This window comes from Salmo salar, unplaced genomic scaffold (genome assembly GCF_905237065.1).
Source record: "Salmo salar unplaced genomic scaffold, Ssal_v3.1, whole genome shotgun sequence".
Lineage (NCBI taxonomy): Eukaryota > Metazoa > Chordata > Actinopteri > Salmoniformes > Salmonidae > Salmo > Salmo salar.
Window position 1 is genome coordinate 209,115 of NW_025550924.1, and position 18,386 is coordinate 227,500.

General features: G+C 45.3%; 2 protein-coding genes across 7 annotated transcripts in view; one reads left to right on the forward strand and one right to left on the reverse strand.

Moving 5' to 3' along the window:
* Window positions 1-6,230, reverse strand: part of LOC106594412 (F-box only protein 7) — a 30,704-nt gene extending 24,474 nt beyond the window's left edge. For 4 of the 5 annotated variants that reach the window (XR_006768253.1, XR_006768252.1, XM_045714042.1 and 1 more), the window contains exons 1-2: window positions 6,021-6,223; window positions 3,407-3,529 (exon numbers count right to left, since the gene is read on the reverse strand). Coding sequence is in view for 3 of the 5 variants with exons in the window: in XM_045714042.1 (XP_045569998.1) it covers window positions 3,407-3,528 (122 nt within the window). In the remaining 2 variants the exon portion in view is untranslated. Of the gene's footprint in view, window positions 1-3,406; window positions 3,530-6,020 lie in introns of all 5 variants that reach the window. The other variant, XM_045714041.1, reaches the window with a different exon arrangement.
* A 453-nt stretch (window positions 6,231-6,683) lies between these two features.
* Window positions 6,684-18,386, forward strand: part of LOC106593674 (RNA-splicing ligase RtcB homolog) — a 32,399-nt gene continuing 20,696 nt past the window's right edge. For both annotated transcript variants that reach the window (XM_045714039.1, XM_045714040.1), the window contains exons 1-2: window positions 6,684-6,905; window positions 9,222-9,300. In XM_045714039.1, coding sequence (XP_045569995.1) covers window positions 6,813-6,905; window positions 9,222-9,300 — 172 coding nt within the window. In that variant the 5' untranslated portion in view covers window positions 6,684-6,812. The remainder of the gene's footprint in view (window positions 6,906-9,221; window positions 9,301-18,386) is intronic.

Consider the following 18,386-nt stretch of genomic DNA (forward strand, 5'->3'; position numbering starts at 1 on the left):
CTAACCTGAGGGACTAACCTGAGGGTCTAAGGGTCTAACCTGAGGGACTAACCTGAGGGTCTAAGGGACTAACCTGAGGGACTAACCGGAGGGACTGAGGGACTAACCTGAGGGACTAACCTGAGGGTCTAACCTGAGGGACTAACCTGAGGGTCTAAGGGACTAACCTGAGGGTCTAAGGGACTAACCTGAGGGACTAACCTGAGGGTCTAACCTGAGGGTCTGAGGGTCTAACCTGAGGGACTAACCTGAGGGACTAACCTGAGGGTCTGACCTGAGGGTCTAAGGGACTAACCTGAGGGTCTAAGGGACTAACCTGAGGGACTAACCTGAGGGACTAACCTGAGGGTCTAAGGGACTAACCTGAGGGTCTAAGGGACTAACCTGAGGGACTAACCTGAGGGTCTAAGGGTCTAACCTGAGGGACTAAGGGACTAACCTGAGGGTCTGACCTGAGGGTCTAAGGGTCTAACCTGAGGGTCTAAGGGACTAACCTGAGGGTCTGAGGGACTAACCTGAGGGTCTAACCTGAGGGTCTAAGGGACTCACCTGAGGGACTAACCTGAGGGTCTAAGGGTCTAACCTGAGGGACTAAGGGACTAACCTGAGGGTCTGACCTGAGGGTCTAAGGGTCTAACCTGAGGGTCTAAGGGACTAACCTGAGGGACTAAGGGACTAACCTGAGGGTCTGAGGGACTAACCTGAGGGTCTAACCTGAGGGTCTAAGGGTCTAACCTGAGGGACTAACCTGAGGGTCTAAGGGTCTAACCTGAGGGACTAAGGGACTAACCTGAGGGTCTGACCTGAGGGTCTAAGGGTCTAACCTGAGGGTCTAAGGGACTAACCTGAGGGTCTGAGGGACTAACCTGAGGGTCTAACCTGAGGGTCTAAGGGACTAACCTGAGGGACTAACCTGAGGGTCTAAGGGTCTAACCTGAGGGACTAAGGGACTAACCTGAGGGTCTAACCTGAGGGTCTAAGGGTCTAACCTGAGGGACTAACCTGAGGGTCTAAGGGACTAACCTGAGGGTCTGAGGGACTAACCTGAGGGTCTAACCTGAGGGTCTAAGGGTCTAACCTGAGGGACTAACCTGAGGGTCTAAGGGACTAACCTGAGGGACTGAGGGACTAACCTGAGGGACTGAGGGACTAACCTGAGGGACTGAGGGACTAACCTGAGGGTCTAACCTGAGGGACTAACCTGAGGGTCTAACCTGAGGGACTAACCTGAGGGACTGAGGGACTAACCTGAGGGACTGAGGGACTAACCTGAGGGACTGAGGGACTAACCTGAGGGTCTAAGGGACTAACCTGAGGGACTAACCTGAGGGTCTAAGGGACTAACCTGAGGGACTAACCTGAGGGACTAAGGGACTAACCTGAGGGACCAACCTGAGAGACTAACCTGAGGGACTAACTAACCTGAGGGTCTAACCTGAGGGTCTAACCTGAGGGTCTAACCTGAGGGACTGAGGGACTAACTAACCTGAGGGACTAACCTGAGGGTCTAACCTGAGGGACTAACCTGAGGGACTAACTAACCTGAGGGTCTAACCTGAGGGACTAACTAACCTGAGGGACTAACCTGAGGGTCTAACCTGAGGGTCTAAGGGACTAACCTGAGGGTCTAACTAACCTGAGGGACTAACCTGAGGGTCTAAGGGTCTAACCTGAGGGACTAACCTGAGGGTCTAAGGGACTAACCTGAGGGACTAAGGGACTAACCTGAGGGACTAACCTGAGGGACTAACCTGAGGTACTAACCTGAGGGTCTAACCTGAGGGTCTAACCTGAGGGTCTGAGGGACTAACCTGAGGGACTAAGGGACTAACCTGAGGGACTAACCTGACGGTCTAACCTGAGGGACTAACCTGAGGGACTGAGGGTCTAACTAACCTGAGGGACTGAGGGACTAACCTGAGGGACTAAGGGACTAACCTGAGGGACTAACCTGAGGGTCTAACCTGAGGGACTAACCTGAGGGACTAACCTGAGGGACTAACTAACCTGAGGGTCTAACCTGAGGGTCTAAGGGTCTAACCTGAGGGACTAACCTGAGGGTCTAAGGGTCTAACCTGAGGGACTAACCTGAGGGACTAACCTGAGGGTCTAAGGGTCTAACCTGAGGGACTAACCTGAGGGTCTAAGGGACTAACCTGAGGGACTAACCTGAGGGACTGAGGGACTAACCTGAGGGACTAACCTGAGGGTCTAACCTGAGGGACTAACCTGAGGGTCTAAGGGACTAACCTGAGGGTCTAAGGGACTAACCTGAGGGACTAACCTGAGGGTCTAACCTGAGGGTCTGAGGGTCTAACCTGAGGGACTAACCTGAGGGACTAACCTGAGGGTCTGACCTGAGGGTCTAAGGGACTAACCTGAGGGTCTAAGGGACTAACCTGAGGGACTAACCTGAGGGACTAACCTGAGGGTCTAAGGGACTAACCTGAGGGTCTAAGGGACTAACCTGAGGGACTAACCTGAGGGTCTAAGGGTCTAACCTGAGGGACTAAGGGACTAACCTGAGGGTCTGACCTGAGGGTCTAAGGGTCTAACCTGAGGGTCTAAGGGACTAACCTGAGGGTCTGAGGGACTAACCTGAGGGTCTAACCTGAGGGTCTAAGGGTCTAACCTGAGGGACTAACCTGAGGGTCTAAGGGACTAACCTGAGGGTCTGAGGGACTAACCTGAGGGTCTAACCTGAGGGTCTAAGGGTCTAACCTGAGGGACTAACCTGAGGGTCTAAGGGACTAACCTGAGGGACTAACCTGAGGGTCTGAGGGACTAACCTGAGGGTCTAACCTGAGGGACTAACCTGAGGGTCTAACCTGAGGGACTAACCTGAGGGACTGAGGGACTAACCTGAGGGACTGAGGGACTAACCTGAGGGTCTAAGGGACTAACCTGAGGGACTAACCTGAGGGTCTAAGGGACTAACCTGAGGGACTAACCTGAGGGACTAACCTGAGGGACTAAGGGACTAACCTGAGGGACCAACCTGAGAGACTAACCTGAGGGACTAACTAACCTGAGGGACTGAGGGACTAACCTGAGGGTCTAACCTGAGGGTCTAAGGGACTAACCTGAGGGACTAAGGGACTAACCTGAGGGACTAACCTGAGGGTCTAACCTGAGGGTCTAACCTGAGGGTCTGAGGGACTAACCTGAGGGTCTAACCTGAGGGACTAACCTGAGGGACTAACCTGAGGGTCTAAGGGACTAACCTGAGGTACTAACCTGAGGGTCTAAGGGACTAACCTGAGGGACTAACCTGAGGGTCTAAGGGACTAACCTGAGGTACTAACCTGAGGGTCTAAGGGACTAACCTGAGGGTCTGAGGGTCTAAGGGACTAACCTGAGGGTCTAACCTGAGGGTCTAAGGGACTAACCTGAGGGACTAACTAACCTGAGTCCATGTGAAGGCAGAAGAATCTCTCTGATTTGAACGTTGAGCTCTGTCAGAGTTGGCTCCTCTCCCTCCAGCTTCACCCGGCTGGTCTGCTTGTTTATCCTCACACGCAGTTTCATGCTTGGGGGGGAGAGAGACCGATGGACAGGGTTAGGTAGTGGTCTGCTTGTTTATCCTCACACGCAGTTTCATGCTTGGGGGGAGAGAGAGACCGACGGACAGGGTTAGGTAGTGGTCTGCTTGTTTATCCTCACACACAGTTTCATGCTTGGGGGGAGAGAGAGAGACCGACGGACAGGGTTAGGTACTGGTCTGCTTGTTTATCCTCACACACAGTTTCATGCTTGGGGGAGAGAGAGAGATAGAGACCGACGGACAGGGTTAGGTACTGGTCTGCTTGTTTATCCTCACACACAGTTTCATGCTTGGGGGGGGGAGAGACCGATGGACAGGGTTAGGTAGTGGTCTGCTTGTTTATCCTCACACGCAGTTTCATGCTTGGGGGGGGAGAGAGAGATAGAGACCGACGGACAGGGTTAGGTAGTGGTCTGCTTGTTTATCCTCACACACAGTTTCATGCTTGGGGGGGAGAGAGAGAGATAGAGACCGACGGACAGGGTTAGGTAGTGGTCTGCTTGTTTATCCTCACACACAGTTTCATGCTTGGGGGGGGGAGAGAGAGAGAGAGACCGACGGACAGGGTTAGGTAGTGGTCTGCTTGTTTATCCTCACACACAGTTTCATGCTTGGGGGGAGAGAGATAGAGACCGACGGACAGGGTTAGGTAGTGGTCTGCTTGTTTATCCTCACACACAGTTTCATGCTTGGGGGAGAGAGAGAGAGAGACCGACGGACAGGGTTAGGTAGTGGTCTGCTTGTTTATCCTCACACACAGTTTCATGCTTGGGGGGGAGAGAGACCGACGGACAGGGTTAGGTAGTGGTCTGCTTGTTTATCCTCACACACAGTTTCATGCTTGGGGGGAGAGAGAGACCGACGGACAGGGTTAGGTAGTGGTCTGCTTGTTTATCCTCACACACAGTTTCATGCTTGGGGGGGGAGAGAGACCGACGGACAGGGTTAGGTAGTGGTCTGCTTGTTTATCCTCACACACAGTTTCATGCTTGGGGGGGGGATAGAGATAGAGACCGACGGACAGGGTTAGGTAGTGGTCTGCTTGTTTATCCTCACACACAGTTTCATGCTTGGGGGGGGGAGAGAGACCGACGGACAGGGTTAGGTAGTGGTCTGCTTGTTTATCCTCACACACAGTTTCATGCTTGGGGGGAGAGAGATAGAGACCGACGGACAGGGTTAGGTAGTGGTCTGCTTGTTTATCCTCACACACAGTTTCATGCTTGGGGGGGGATAGAGATAGAGACCGACGGACAGGGTTAGGTAGTGGTCTGCTTGTTTATCCTCACACACAGTTTCATGCTTGGGGGGGAGAGACCGACGGACAGGGTTAGGTAGTGGTCTGCTTGTTTATCCTCACACGCAGTTTCATGCTTGGGGGGAGAGAGAGAGATAGAGACCGACGGACAGGGTTAGGTAGTGGTCTGCTTGTTTATCCTCACACACAGTTTCATGCTTGGGGGGAGAGAGAGAGACCGACGGACAGGGTTAGGTAGTGGTCTGCTTGTTTATCCTCACACACAGTTTCATGCTTGGGGGGGAGAGAGAGATAGAGACCGACGGACAGGGTTAGGTAGTGGTCTGCTTGTTTATCCTCACACACAGTTTCATGCTTGGGGGAGAGAGAGAGATAGAGACCGACGGACAGGGTTAGGTAGTGGTCTGCTTGTTTATCCTCACACACAGTTTCATGCTTGGGGGGGGATAGAGATAGAGACCGACGGACAGGGTTAGGTAGTGGTCTGCTTGTTTATCCTCACACACAGTTTCATGCTTGGGGGGAGAGAGAGAGACCGACGGACAGGGTTAGGTAGTGGTCTGCTTGTTTATCCTCACACACAGTTTCATGCTTGGGGGGGGAGAGAGAGATAGAGACCGACGGACAGGGTTAGGTAGTGGTCTGCTTGTTTATCCTCACACACAGTTTCATGCTTGGGGGGGAGATAGAGACCGACGGACAGGGTTAGGTAACCAACACACAGAACACCATCAGACAGGTTAAGGACACAAATTCAATAATTCAGACCCAAGACACTTAAATGTGGTCTTCTCTCCCTGGTTCATCATGAATCATTACTGGGCATCTTCCAACAACAACAAAAAAACGTTTTCACAACGCGTCCAACTTTCTGAACATGATGTCAGTTTTCACAATGAAGTAGAAAACACTTGGCAAAGCCAAGTCACCTGTTTACAGTAGAAATACAGTGCTAGCTGGAATTCTTTCACTTTCATTTCTTGCCTAACTGTGTTATTAAGAAAGACTGAATTATGAAAGCAAAATGGTAAAACGTTCATCGGTGTAACGATCTAACGTTATAGCAGGTCCACTGGCCTAGCAATTCCTACAGTATACAGATATATTTCATTACGCACAGCACACTTCTGGTGTTATCTAGCTTAGAACAATGCAAACCTAGATGTACAAGTGCAGCTAGCTAGTAGCTAGCTAGCTAGCCAGCAGCGTTTCGCTTACTTTAGTTTAGTTGTTTTCTCTTGTTAACTTATTGCAAGCCTTAATCATTTCACACCAAACATTTCATGTTGACTAAAGAGTAGAGAGAGTTGAAGATTTCCACGGTAACGAGAAGATAGAAGAGGCTTTGACAGAAGCTAGATGGGGTCAACAATGATATCAGCTTGTTTACTTCAACTACGGAAAGCGAGTAGGAGTTCTAATTTCAACTACGGAAAGCGAGTAGAATTTTGACTTCAACTACGGAAAGCGAGTAGGAGTTCTGACTTCAACTACGGAAAGCGAGAAGAGTTCTGACTTCAACTACGGAAAACGAGTAGAGTTCTGACTTCAACTACGGAAAGCGAGTAGGAGTTCTGACTTCAACTACGGAAAGCGAGTAGGAGTTCTGACTTCAACTACGGAAAGCGAGAAGAGTTCTGACTTCAACTACGGAAAGTCAAAAATGACAAAACACATTTAGGAAAAATGAATTACCACTAATGTATTCAACAACAAACAAAAAATGAAACGTTGCTCGGATATTAGGAAACATGTATTTGGTAGGCACGACTATAATATGATGTTATCTAAGATCAATATTTCAATCCATTCAAAAAAATAAACGCAATTAATTAATTTACAAAAAAAAACATTTCCAGCTGCGTCATATATCACAGTTTTGAAAAACGCGTTTTTATCCGGACGTCTGCGAGGCGCCGTAGTCTGTTGGTTCAGGACAGAATCAGACACCGCTGAAATACAAGTCAAATTATTATTAAACAGCCAGCCAGCTAGATAATAATCATAATCATGAGTCGATCGTACAATGACGAGTTACAATATTTGGACAAGATTGACAAGAACTGCTGGCGAATCAAGAAAGGTTTCGTCCCGAATATGCAGGTGATTGGTTTAAACTATACGGAATGAATTAACTTTAACACATGTCCGTAGGTTACTAGCTTCAGACGTGGCTCGCTACTATCCAGCTTGACTCTGTTGTTGTTGTCGTTGTTTCTCTTGTCTTTTGTATGTAGAGAAGGTGTAAGAGCATAGTAACTACATTAACTAGTTAACTAGTTAACCTAATGTGGAGTATGGGACTAGACAGCTGATCAAATCCTTCCCCCGTTTCATTCCAGGTGGAAGGAGTGTTTTACTTCAACAGACAAGCCCACTCCTGTATTATAGATATATATATATATATACATATAGTTAGTTTAATCACCGTTTCATTCCAGGTGGAAGGAGTGTTTTACTTCAACAGACAAGCCCACTCCTGTATTATAGTATATATATATATATATACATATAGTTAGTTTAATCACCGTTTCATTCCAGGTGGAAGGAGTGTTTTACTTCAACAGACAAGCCCACTCCTGTATTATAGTATATATATATATATATATATATATATATATATATATATATATATATATATATATATATATAAACATATAGTTAGTTTAATCATCGTTTCATTCCAGGTGGAAGGAGTGTTTTACTTCAACAGACAAGCCCACTCCTGTATTATAGTATATATATATATATATATATATATATATATATATATATATATATATATAGTTAGTTTAATCACCGTTTCATTCCAGGTGGAAGGAGTGTTTTACTTCAACAGACAAGCCCACTCCTGTATTATAGTATATATATATATATACATATAGTTAGTTTAATCACCGTTTCATTCCAGGTGGAAGGAGTGTTTTACTTCAACAGACAAGCCCACTCCTGTATTATAGTATATATATATATATATATATATATATACACATATAGTTAGTTTAATCATCGTTTCATTCCAGGTGGAAGGAGTGTTTTACTTCAACAGACAAGCCCACTCCTGTATTATAGTATATATATATATATATATATATATATATATATATATATATATATATATATATATATACATATAGTTAGTTTAATCACCGTTTCATTCCAGGTGGAAGGAGTGTTTTACTTCAACAGACAAGCCCACTCCTGTATTATAGTATATATATATATATACATATAGTTAGTTTAATCACCGTTTCATTCCAGGTGGAAGGAGTGTTTTACTTCAACAGACAAGCCCACTCCTGTATTATAGTATATATATATATATATATATATATATACACATATAGTTAGTTTAATCATCGTTTCATTCCAGGTGGAAGGAGTGTTTTACTTCAACAGACAAGCCCACTCCTGTATTATAGTATATATATATATATATATATATATATATATATATATATATATATATATATATATATATATACATATAGTTAGTTTAATCACCGTTTCATTCCAGGTGGAAGGAGTGTTTTACTTCAACAGACAAGCCCACTCCTGTATTATAGTATATATATATATATACATATAGTTAGTTTAATCACCGTTTCATTCCAGGTGGAAGGAGTGTTTTACTTCAACAGACAAGCCCACTCCTGTATTATAGTATATATATATATATATATATATATATACATATAGTTAGTTTAATCATCGTTTCATTCCAGGTGGAAGGAGTGTTTTACTTCAACAGACAAGCCCACTCCTGTATTATAGTATATATATATATATATACATATAGTTAGTTTAATCACCGTTTCATTCCAGGTGGAAGGAGTGTTTTACTTCAACAGACAAGCCCACTCCTGTATTATAGTATATATATATATATATATATATACATATAGTTAGTTTAATCACCGTTTCATTCCAGGTGGAAGGAGTGTTTTACTTCAACAGACAAGCCCACTCCTGTATTATAGTATATATATATATATATATACATATAGTTAGTTTAATCACCGTTTCATTCCAGGTGGAAGGAGTGTTTTACTTCAACAGACAAGCCCACTCCTGTATTATAGTATATATATATATATATATATACATATAGTTAGTTTAATCACCGTTTCATTCCAGGTGGAAGGAGTGTTTTACTTCAACAGACAAGCCCACTCCTGTATTATAGTATATATATATATATATATACATATAGTTAGTTTAATCATCGTTTCATTCCAGGTGGAAGGAGTGTTTTACTTCAACAGACAAGCCCACTCCTGTATTATAGTATATATATATATATACATATAGTTAGTTTAATCACCGTTTCATTCCAGGTGGAAGGAGTGTTTTACGTCAACAGACAAGCCCACTCCTGTATTATAGTATATATATAGTTTAATCACCGTTTCATTCCAGGTGGAAGGAGTGTTTTACGTCAACGAGTCCCTGGAGAAGCTGATGTTTGAGGAGCTGCGTAACGCGTGTAAAGGAGGAGGTAAACAACAACAATAATAACAACAATATTATTAGACTGGTGTTGTGTTATATTGTCGTCAGGTTCTGGTGGGTTTCTCTCCCTGTTGATTTGACTGGTGTTGTGTTATATTGTCGTCAGGTTCTGGTGGGTTTCCCCCCCTGTTGATTTGACTGGTGTTGTGTTATATTGTCTTCAGGTTCTGGTGGGTTTCTCCCTGTTGATTTGACTGGTGTTGTGTTATATTGTCGTCAGGTTCTGGTGGGTTTCTCCCTGTTGATTTGACTGGTGTTGTGTTATATTGTCTTCAGGTTCTGGTGGGTTTCTCCCTGTTGATTTGACTGGTGTTGTGTTATATTGTCTTCAGGTTCTGGTGGGTTTCCCCCTGTTGATTTGACTGGTGTTGTGTTATATTGTCGTCAGGTTCTGGTGGGTTTCCCCCCTGTTGATTTGACTGGTGTTGTGTTATATTGTCGTCAGGTTCTGGTGGGTTTCCCCCCCTGTTGATTTGACTGGTGTTGTGTTATATTGTCGTCAGGTTCTGGTGGGTTTCTCCCTGTTGATTTGACTGGTGTTGTGTTATATTGTCGTCAGGTTCTGGTGGGTTTCTCTCCCTGTTGATTTGACTGGTGTTGTGTTATATTGTCTTCAGGTTCTGGTGGGTTTCCCCCCCCTGTTGATTTGACTGGTGTTGTGTTATATTGTCTTCAGGTTCTGGTGGGTTTCTCCCCCTGTTGATTTGACTGGTGTTGTGTTATATTGTCGTCAGGTTCTGGTGGGTTTCCCCCCCCTGTTGATTTGACTGGTGTTGTGTTATATTGTCGTCAGGTTCTGGTGGGTTTCCCCCCCTGTTGATTTGACTGGTGTTGTGTTATATTGTCTTCAGGTTCTGGTGGGTTTCTCCCTGTTGATTTGACTGGTGTTGTGTTATATTGTCTTCAGGTTCTGGTGGGTTTCCCTCCCCGTTGATTTGACTGGTGTTGTGTTATATTGTCTTCAGGTTCTGGTGGGTTTCCCCCCCTGTTGATTTGACTGGTGTTGTGTTATATTGTCTTCAGGTTCTGGTGGGTTTCCCCCCTGTTGATTTGACTGGTGTTGTGTTATATTGTCGTCAGGTTCTGGTGGGTTTCTCCCCTGTTGATTTGACTGGTGTTGTGTTATATTGTCTTCAGGTTCTGGTGGGTTTCCCCCCGTTGATTTGACTGGTGTTGTGTTATATTGTCGTCAGGTTCTGGTGGGTTTCCCCCCCTGTTGATTTGACTGGTGTTGTGTTATATTGTCTTCAGGTTCTGGTGGGTTTCTCCCTGTTGATTTGACTGGTGTTGTGTTATATTGTCGTCAGGTTCTGGTGGGTTTCTCCCTGTTGATTTGACTGGTGTTGTGTTATATTGTCGTCAGGTTCTGGTGGGTTTCCCCCCCTGTTGATTTGACTGGTGTTGTGTTATATTGTCGTCAGGTTCTGGTGGGTTTCTCCCTGTTGATTTGACTGGTGTTGTGTTATATTGTCTTCAGGTTCTGGTGGGTTTCCCCCTGTTGATTTGACTGGTGTTGTGTTATATTGTCGTCAGGTTCTGGTGGGTTTCCCCCCCTGTTGATTTGACTGGTGTTGTGTTATATTGTCTTCAGGTTCTGGTGGGTTTCTCCCCTGTTGATTTGACTGGTGTTGTGTTATAATGTCGTCAGGTTCTGGTGGGTTTCTCCCCCTGTTGATTTGACTGGTGTTGTGTTATATTGTCTTCAGGTTCTGGTGGGTTTCCCCCTGTTGATTTGACTGGTGTTGTGTTATATTGTCGTCAGGTTCTGGTGGGTTTCCCCCTGTTGATTTGACTGGTGTTGTGTTATATTGTCTTCAGGTTCTGGTGGGTTTCTCCCTGTTGATTTGACTGGTGTTGTGTTATATTGTCTTCAGGTTCTGGTGGGTTTCTCCCTGTTGATTTGACTGGTGTTGTGTTATATTGTCTTCAGGTTCTGGTGGGTTTCTCCCCTGTTGATTTGACTGGTGTTGTGTTATATTGTCGTCAGGTTCTGGTGGGTTTCTCCCTGTTGATTTGACTGGTGTTGTGTTATATTGTCTTCAGGTTCTGGTGGGTTTCTCCCTGTTGATTTGACTGGTGTTGTGTTATATTGTCTTCAGGTTCTGGTGGGTTTCTCCCTGTTGATTTGACTGGTGTTGTGTTATATTGTCTTCAGGTTCTGGTGGGTTTCCCCCCTGTTGATTTGAATGGTGTTGTGTTATATTGTCGTCAGGTTCTGGTGGGTTTCCCCCCTGTTGATTTGACTGGTGTTGTGTTATATTGTCGTCAGGTTCTGGTGGGTTTCCCCCCCTGTTGATTTGACTGGTGTTGTGTTATATTGTCGTCAGGTTCTGGTGGGTTTCCCCCCCTGTTGATTTGACTGGTGTTGTGTTATATTGTCGTCAGGTTCTGGTGGGTTTCCCCCCCTGTTGATTTGACTGGTGTTGTGTTATATTGTCGTCAGGTTCTGGTGGGTTTCTCCCTGTTGATTTGACTGGTGTTGTGTTATATTGTCGTCAGGTTCTGGTGGGTTTCCCCCCCTGTTGATTTGACTGGTGTTGTGTTATATTGTCTTCAGGTTCTGGTGGGTTTCCCCCCCTGTTGATTTGACTGGTGTTGTGTTATATTGTCGTCAGGTTCTGGTGGGTTTCCCCCTGTTGATTTGACTGGTGTTGTGTTATATTGTCGTCAGGTTCTGGTGGGTTTCTCCCTGTTGATTTGACTGGTGTTGTGTTATATTGTCTTCAGGTTCTGGTGGGTTTCCCCCTGTTGATTTGACTGGTGTTGTGTTATATTGTCTTCAGGTTCTGGTGGGTTTCCCCCTGTTGATTTGACTGGTGTTGTGTTATATTGTCTTCAGGTTCTGGTGGGTTTCCCCCCTGTTGATTTGACTGGTGTTGTGTTATATTGTCTTCAGGTTCTGGTGGGTTTCCCCCCTGTTGATTTGACTGGTGTTGTGTTATATTGTCTTCAGGTTCTGGTGGGTTTCCCCCCTGTTGATTTGACTGGTGTTGTGTTATATTGTCTTCAGGTTCTGGTGGGTTTCCCCCTGTTGATTTGACTGGTGTTGTGTTATATTGTCTTCAGGTTCTGGTGGGTTTCCCCCTGTTGATTTGACTGGTGTTGTGTTATATTGTCGTCAGGTTCTGGTGGGTTTCTCCCCCTGTTGATTTGACTGGTGTTGTGTTATATTGTCTTCAGGTTCTGGTGGGTTTCCCCCCCCTGTTGATTTGAATGGTGTTGTGTTATATTGTCGTCAGGTTCTGGTGGGTTTCTCCCTGTTGATTTGACTGGTGTTGTGTTATATTGTCTTCAGGTTCTGGTGGGTTTCCCCCCCTGTTGATTTGACTGGTGTTGTGTTATATTGTCGTCAGGTTCTGGTGTGTTTCCCCCCCTGTTGATTTGACTGGTGTTGTGTTATATTGTCTTCAGGTTCTGGTGGGTTTCCCCCCTGTTGATTTGACTGGTGTTGTGTTATATTGTCTTCAGGTTCTGGTGGGTTTCCCCCCCTGTTGATTTGACTGGTGTTGTGTTATATTGTCTTCAGGTTCTGGTGGGTTTCTCCCTGTTGATTTGACTGGTGTTGTGTTATATTGTCGTCAGGTTCTGGTGGGTTTCCCCCCTGTTGATTTGACTGGTGTTGTGTTATATTGTCTTCAGGTTCTGGTGGGTTTCTCCCTGTTGATTTGACTGGTGTTGTGTTATATTGTCGTCAGGTTCTGGTGGGTTTCTCCCTGTTGATTTGACTGGTGTTGTGTTATATTGTCTTCAGGTTCTGGTGGGTTTCTCTCCCTGTTGATTTGACTGGTGTTGTGTTATATTGTCGTCAGGTTCTGGTGGGTTTCTCCCCCTGTTGATTTGACTGGTGTTGTGTTATATTGTCTTCAGGTTCTGGTGGGTTTCCCCCCCTGTTGATTTGACTGGTGTTGTGTTATATTGTCTTCAGGTTCTGGTGGGTTTCCCCCCCTGTTGATTTGACTGGTGTTGTGTTATATTGTCGTCAGGTTCTGGTGGGTTTCTCCCTGTTGATTTGACTGGTGTTGTGTTATATTGTCTTCAGGTTCTGGTGGGTTTCCCCCCTGTTGATTTGACTGGTGTTGTGTTATATTGTCTTCAGGTTCTGGTGGGTTTCCCCCCTGTTGATTTGACTGGTGTTGTGTTATATTGTCTTCAGGTTCTGGTGGGTTTCTCCCTGTTGATTTGACTGGTGTTGTGTTATATTGTCGTCAGGTTCTGGTGGGTTTCTCCCTGTTGATTTGACTGGTGTTGTGTTATATTGTCTTCAGGTTCTGGTGGGTTTCTCCCTGTTGATTTGACTGGTGTTGTGTTATATTGTCTTCAGGTTCTGGTGGGTTTCTCCCTGTTGATTTGACTGGTGTTGTGTTATATTGTCGTCAGGTTCTGGTGGGTTTCCCCCCTGTTGATTTGACTGGTGTTGTGTTATATTGTCTTCAGGTTCTGGTGGGTTTCTCCCTGTTGATTTGACTGGTGTTGTGTTATATTGTCGTCAGGTTCTGGTGGGTTTCTCCCTGTTGATTTGACTGGTGTTGTGTTATATTGTCGTCAGGTTCTGGTGGGTTTCTCCCTGTTGATTTGACTGGTGTTGTGTTATATTGTCGTCAGGTTCTGGTGGGTTTCCCCCTGTTGATTTGACTGGTGTTGTGTTATATTGTCGTCAGGTTCTGGTGGGTTTCCCCCCTGTTGATTTGACTGGTGTTGTGTTATATTGTCGTCAGGTTCTGGTGGGTTTCTCCCTGTTGATTTGACTGGTGTTGTGTTATATTGTCTTCAGGTTCTGGTGGGTTTCCCCCCTGTTGATTTGACTGGTGTTGTGTTATATTGTCGTCAGGTTCTGGTGGGTTTCTCCCTGTTGATTTGACTGGTGTTGTGTTATATTGTCTTCAGGTTCTGGTGGGTTTCTCCCTGTTGATTTGACTGGTGTTGTGTTATATTGTCGTCAGGTTCTGGTGGGTTTCCCCCCCTGTTGATTTGACTGGTGTTGTGTTATATTGTCGTCAGGTTCTGGTGGGTTTCCCCCCTGTTGATTTGACTGGTGTTGTGTTATATTGTCGTCAGGTTCTGGTGGGTTTCCCCCCTGTTGATTTGACTGGTGTTGTGTTATATTGTCGTCAGGTTCTGGTGGGTTTCTCCCTGTTGATTTGACTGGTGTTGTGTTATATTGTCGTCAGGTTCTGGTGGGTTTCTCCCTGTTGATTTGACTGGTGTTGTGTTATATTGTCTTCAGGTTCTGGTGGGTTTCTCCCTGTTGATTTGACTGGTGTTGTGTTATATTGTCGTCAGGTTCTGGTGGGTTTCCCCCCCTGTTGATTTGACTGGTGTTGTGTTATATTGTCGTCAGGTTCTGGTGAGTTTCCCCCCCTGTTGATTTGACTGGTGTTGTGTTATATTGTCTTCAGGTTCTGGTGGGTTTCCCCCCCTGTTGATTTGACTGGTGTTGTGTTATATTGTCTTCAGGTTCTGGTGGGTTTCTCCCTGTTGATTTGACTGGTGTTGTGTTATATTGTCGTCAGGTTCTGGTGGGTTTCCCCCCTGTTGATTTGACTGGTGTTGTGTTATATTGTCGTCAGGTTCTGGTGGGTTTCCCCCCTGTTGATTTGACTGGTGTTGTGTTATATTGTCTTCAGGTTCTGGTGGGTTTCTCCCCCTGTTGATTTGACTGGTGTTGTGTTATATTGTCGTCAGGTTCTGGTGGGTTTCTCCCTGTTGATTTGACTGGTGTTGTGTTATATTGTCTTCAGGTTCTGGTGGGTTTCTCCCTGTTGATTTGACTGGTGTTGTGTTATATTGTCTTCAGGTTCTGGTGGGTTTCTCCCTGTTGATTTGACTGGTGTTGTGTTATATTGTCGTCAGGTTCTGGTGGGTTTCTCCCTGTTGATTTGACTGGTGTTGTGTTATATTGTCTTCAGGTTCTGGTGGGTTTCCCCCCTGTTGATTTGACTGGTGTTGTGTTATATTGTCGTCAGGTTCTGGTGGGTTTCCCCCCTGTTGATTTGACTGGTGTTGTGTTATATTGTCGTCAGGTTCTGGTGGGTTTCCCCCCTGTTGATTTGACTGGTGTTGTGTTATATTGTCGTCAGGTTCTGGTGGGTTTCTCCCCTGTTGATTTGACTGGTGTTGTGTTATATTGTCTTCAGGTTCTGGTGGGTTTCCCCCCTGTTGATTTGACTGGTGTTGTGTTATATTGTCGTCAGGTTCTGGTGGGTTTCTCCCTGTTGATTTGACTGGTGTTGTGTTATATTGTCTTCAGGTTCTGGTGGGTTTCCCCCTGTTGATTTGACTGGTGTTGTGTTATATTGTCTTCAGGTTCTGGTGGGTTTCTCTCCCTGTTGATTTGACTGGTGTTGTGTTATATTGTCGTCAGGTTCTGGTGGGTTTCCCCCCCTGTTGATTTGACTGGTGTTGTGTTATATTGTCGTCAGGTTCTGGTGGGTTTCTCCCTGTTGATTTGACTGGTGTTGTGTTATATTGTCGTCAGGTTCTGGTGGGTTTCTCCCTGTTGATTTGACTGGTGTTGTGTTATATTGTCGTCAGGTTCTGGTGGGTTTCCCCCCTGTTGATTTGACTGGTGTTGTGTTATATTGTCTTCAGGTTCTGGTGGGTTTCTCCCTGTTGATTTGACTGGTGTTGTGTTATATTGTCGTCAGGTTCTGGTGGGTTTCCCCCTGTTGATTTGACTGGTGTTGTGTTATATTGTCTTCAGGTTCTGGTGGGTTTCTCCCTGTTGATTTGACTGGTGTTGTGTTATATTGTCTTCAGGTTCTGGTGGGTTTCCCCCCCTGTTGATTTGACTGGTGTTGTGTTATATTGTCGTCAGGTTCTGGTGGGTTTCCCCCCCTGTTGATTTGACTGGTGTTGTGTTATATTGTCGTCAGGTTCTGGTGGGTTTCTCCCTGTTGATTTGACTGGTGTTGTGTTATATTGTCTTCAGGTTCTGGTGGGTTTCTCCCTGTTGATTTGACTGGTGTTGTGTTATATTGTCGTCAGGTTCTGGTGGGTTTCCCCCCCTGTTGATTTGACTGGTGTTGTGTTATATTGTCGTCAGGTTCTGGTGGGTTTCCCCCCCTGTTGATTTGACTGGTGTTGTGTTATATTGTCTTCAGGTTCTGGTGGGTTTCTCCCTGTTGATTTGACTGGTGTTGTGTTATATTGTCTTCAGGTTCTGGTGGGTTTCTCCCTGTTGATTTGACTGGTGTTGTGTTATATTGTCTTCAGGTTCTGGTGGGTTTCCCCCCCTGTTGATTTGACTGGTGTTGTGTTATATTGTCTTCAGGTTCTGGTGGGTTTCTCCCTGTTGATTTGACTGGTGTTGTGTTATATTGTCTTCAGGTTCTGGTGGGTTTCCCCCCCTGTTGATTTGACTGGTGTTGTGTTATATTGTCTTCAGGTTCTGGTGGGTTTCTCCCCTGTTGATTTGACTGGTGTTGTGTTATATTGTCGTCAGGTTCTGGTGGGTTTCTCCCTGTTGATTTGACTGGTGTTGTGTTATATTGTCTTCAGGTTCTGGTGGGTTTCTCCCCCTGTTGATTTGACTGGTGTTGTGTTATATTGTCGTCAGGTTCTGGTGGGTTTCCCCCCCTGTTGATTTGACTGGTGTTGTGTTATATTGTCGTCAGGTTCTGGTGGGTTTCTCCCTGTTGATTTGACTGGTGTTGTGTTATATTGTCGTCAGGTTCTGGTGGGTTTCTCCCTGTTGATTTGACTGGTGTTGTGTTATATTGTCGTCAGGTTCTGGTGGGTTTCTCCCTGTTGATTTGACTGGTGTTGTGTTATATTGTCGTCAGGTTCTGGTGGGTTTCTCCCTGTTGATTTGACTGGTGTTGTGTTATATTGTCGTCAGGTTCTGGTGGGTTTCCCCCCCTGTTGATTTGACTGGTGTTGTGTTATATTGTCGTCAGGTTCTGGTGGGTTTCTCCCCCTGTTGATTTGACTGGTGTTGTGTTATATTGTCGTCAGGTTCTGGTGGGTTTCTCCCTGTTGATTTGACTGGTGTTGTGTTATATTGTCGTCAGGTTCTGGTGGGTTTCCCCCCCTGTTGATTTGACTGGTGTTGTGTTATATTGTCTTCAGGTTCTGGTGGGTTTCTCCCTGTTGATTTGACTGGTGTTGTGTTATATTGTCTTCAGGTTCTGGTGGGTTTCTCCCTGTTGATTTGACTGGTGTTGTGTTATATTGTCTTCAGGTTCTGGTGGGTTTCCCCCCCTGTTGATTTGACTGGTGTTGTGTTATATTGTCGTCAGGTTCTGGTGGGTTTCTCCCTGTTGATTTGACTGGTGTTGTGTTATATTGTCGTCAGGTTCTGGTGGGTTTCCCCCCCTGTTGATTTGACTGGTGTTGTGTTATATTGTCTTCAGGTTCTGGTGGGTTTCCCCCCCTGTTGATTTGACTGGTGTTGTGTTATATTGTCTTCAGGTTCTGGTGGGTTTCCCCCCTGTTGATTTGACTGGTGTTGTGTTATATTGTCTTCAGGTTCTGGTGGGTTTCCCCCCCTGTTGATTTGACTGGTGTTGTGTTATATTGTCGTCAGGTTCTGGTGGGTTTCTCTCCCTGTTGATTTGACTGGTGTTGTGTTATATTGTCTTCAGGTTCTGGTGGGTTTCCCCCCCCGTTGATTTGACTGGTGTTGTGTTATATTGTCTTCAGGTTCTGGTGGGTTTCCCCCCTGTTGATTTGACTGGTGTTGTGTTATATTGTCTTCAGGTTCTGGTGGGTTTCCCCCCTGTTGATTTGACTGGTGTTGTGTTATATTGTCTTCAGGTTCTGGTGGGTTTCTCCCTGTTGATTTGACTGGTGTTGTGTTATATTGTCGTCAGGTTCTGGTGGGTTTCTCCCTGTTGATTTGACTGGTGTTGTGTTATATTGTCTTCAGGTTCTGGTGGGTTTCTCTCCCTGTTGATTTGACTGGTGTTGTGTTATATTGTCTTCAGGTTCTGGTGGGTTTCTCCCTGTTGATTTGACTGGTGTTGTGTTATATTGTCTTCAGGTTCTGGTGGGTTTCTCCCTGTTGATTTGACTGGTGTTGTGTTATATTGTCTTCAGGTTCTGGTGGGTTTCTCCCTGTTGATTTGACTGGTG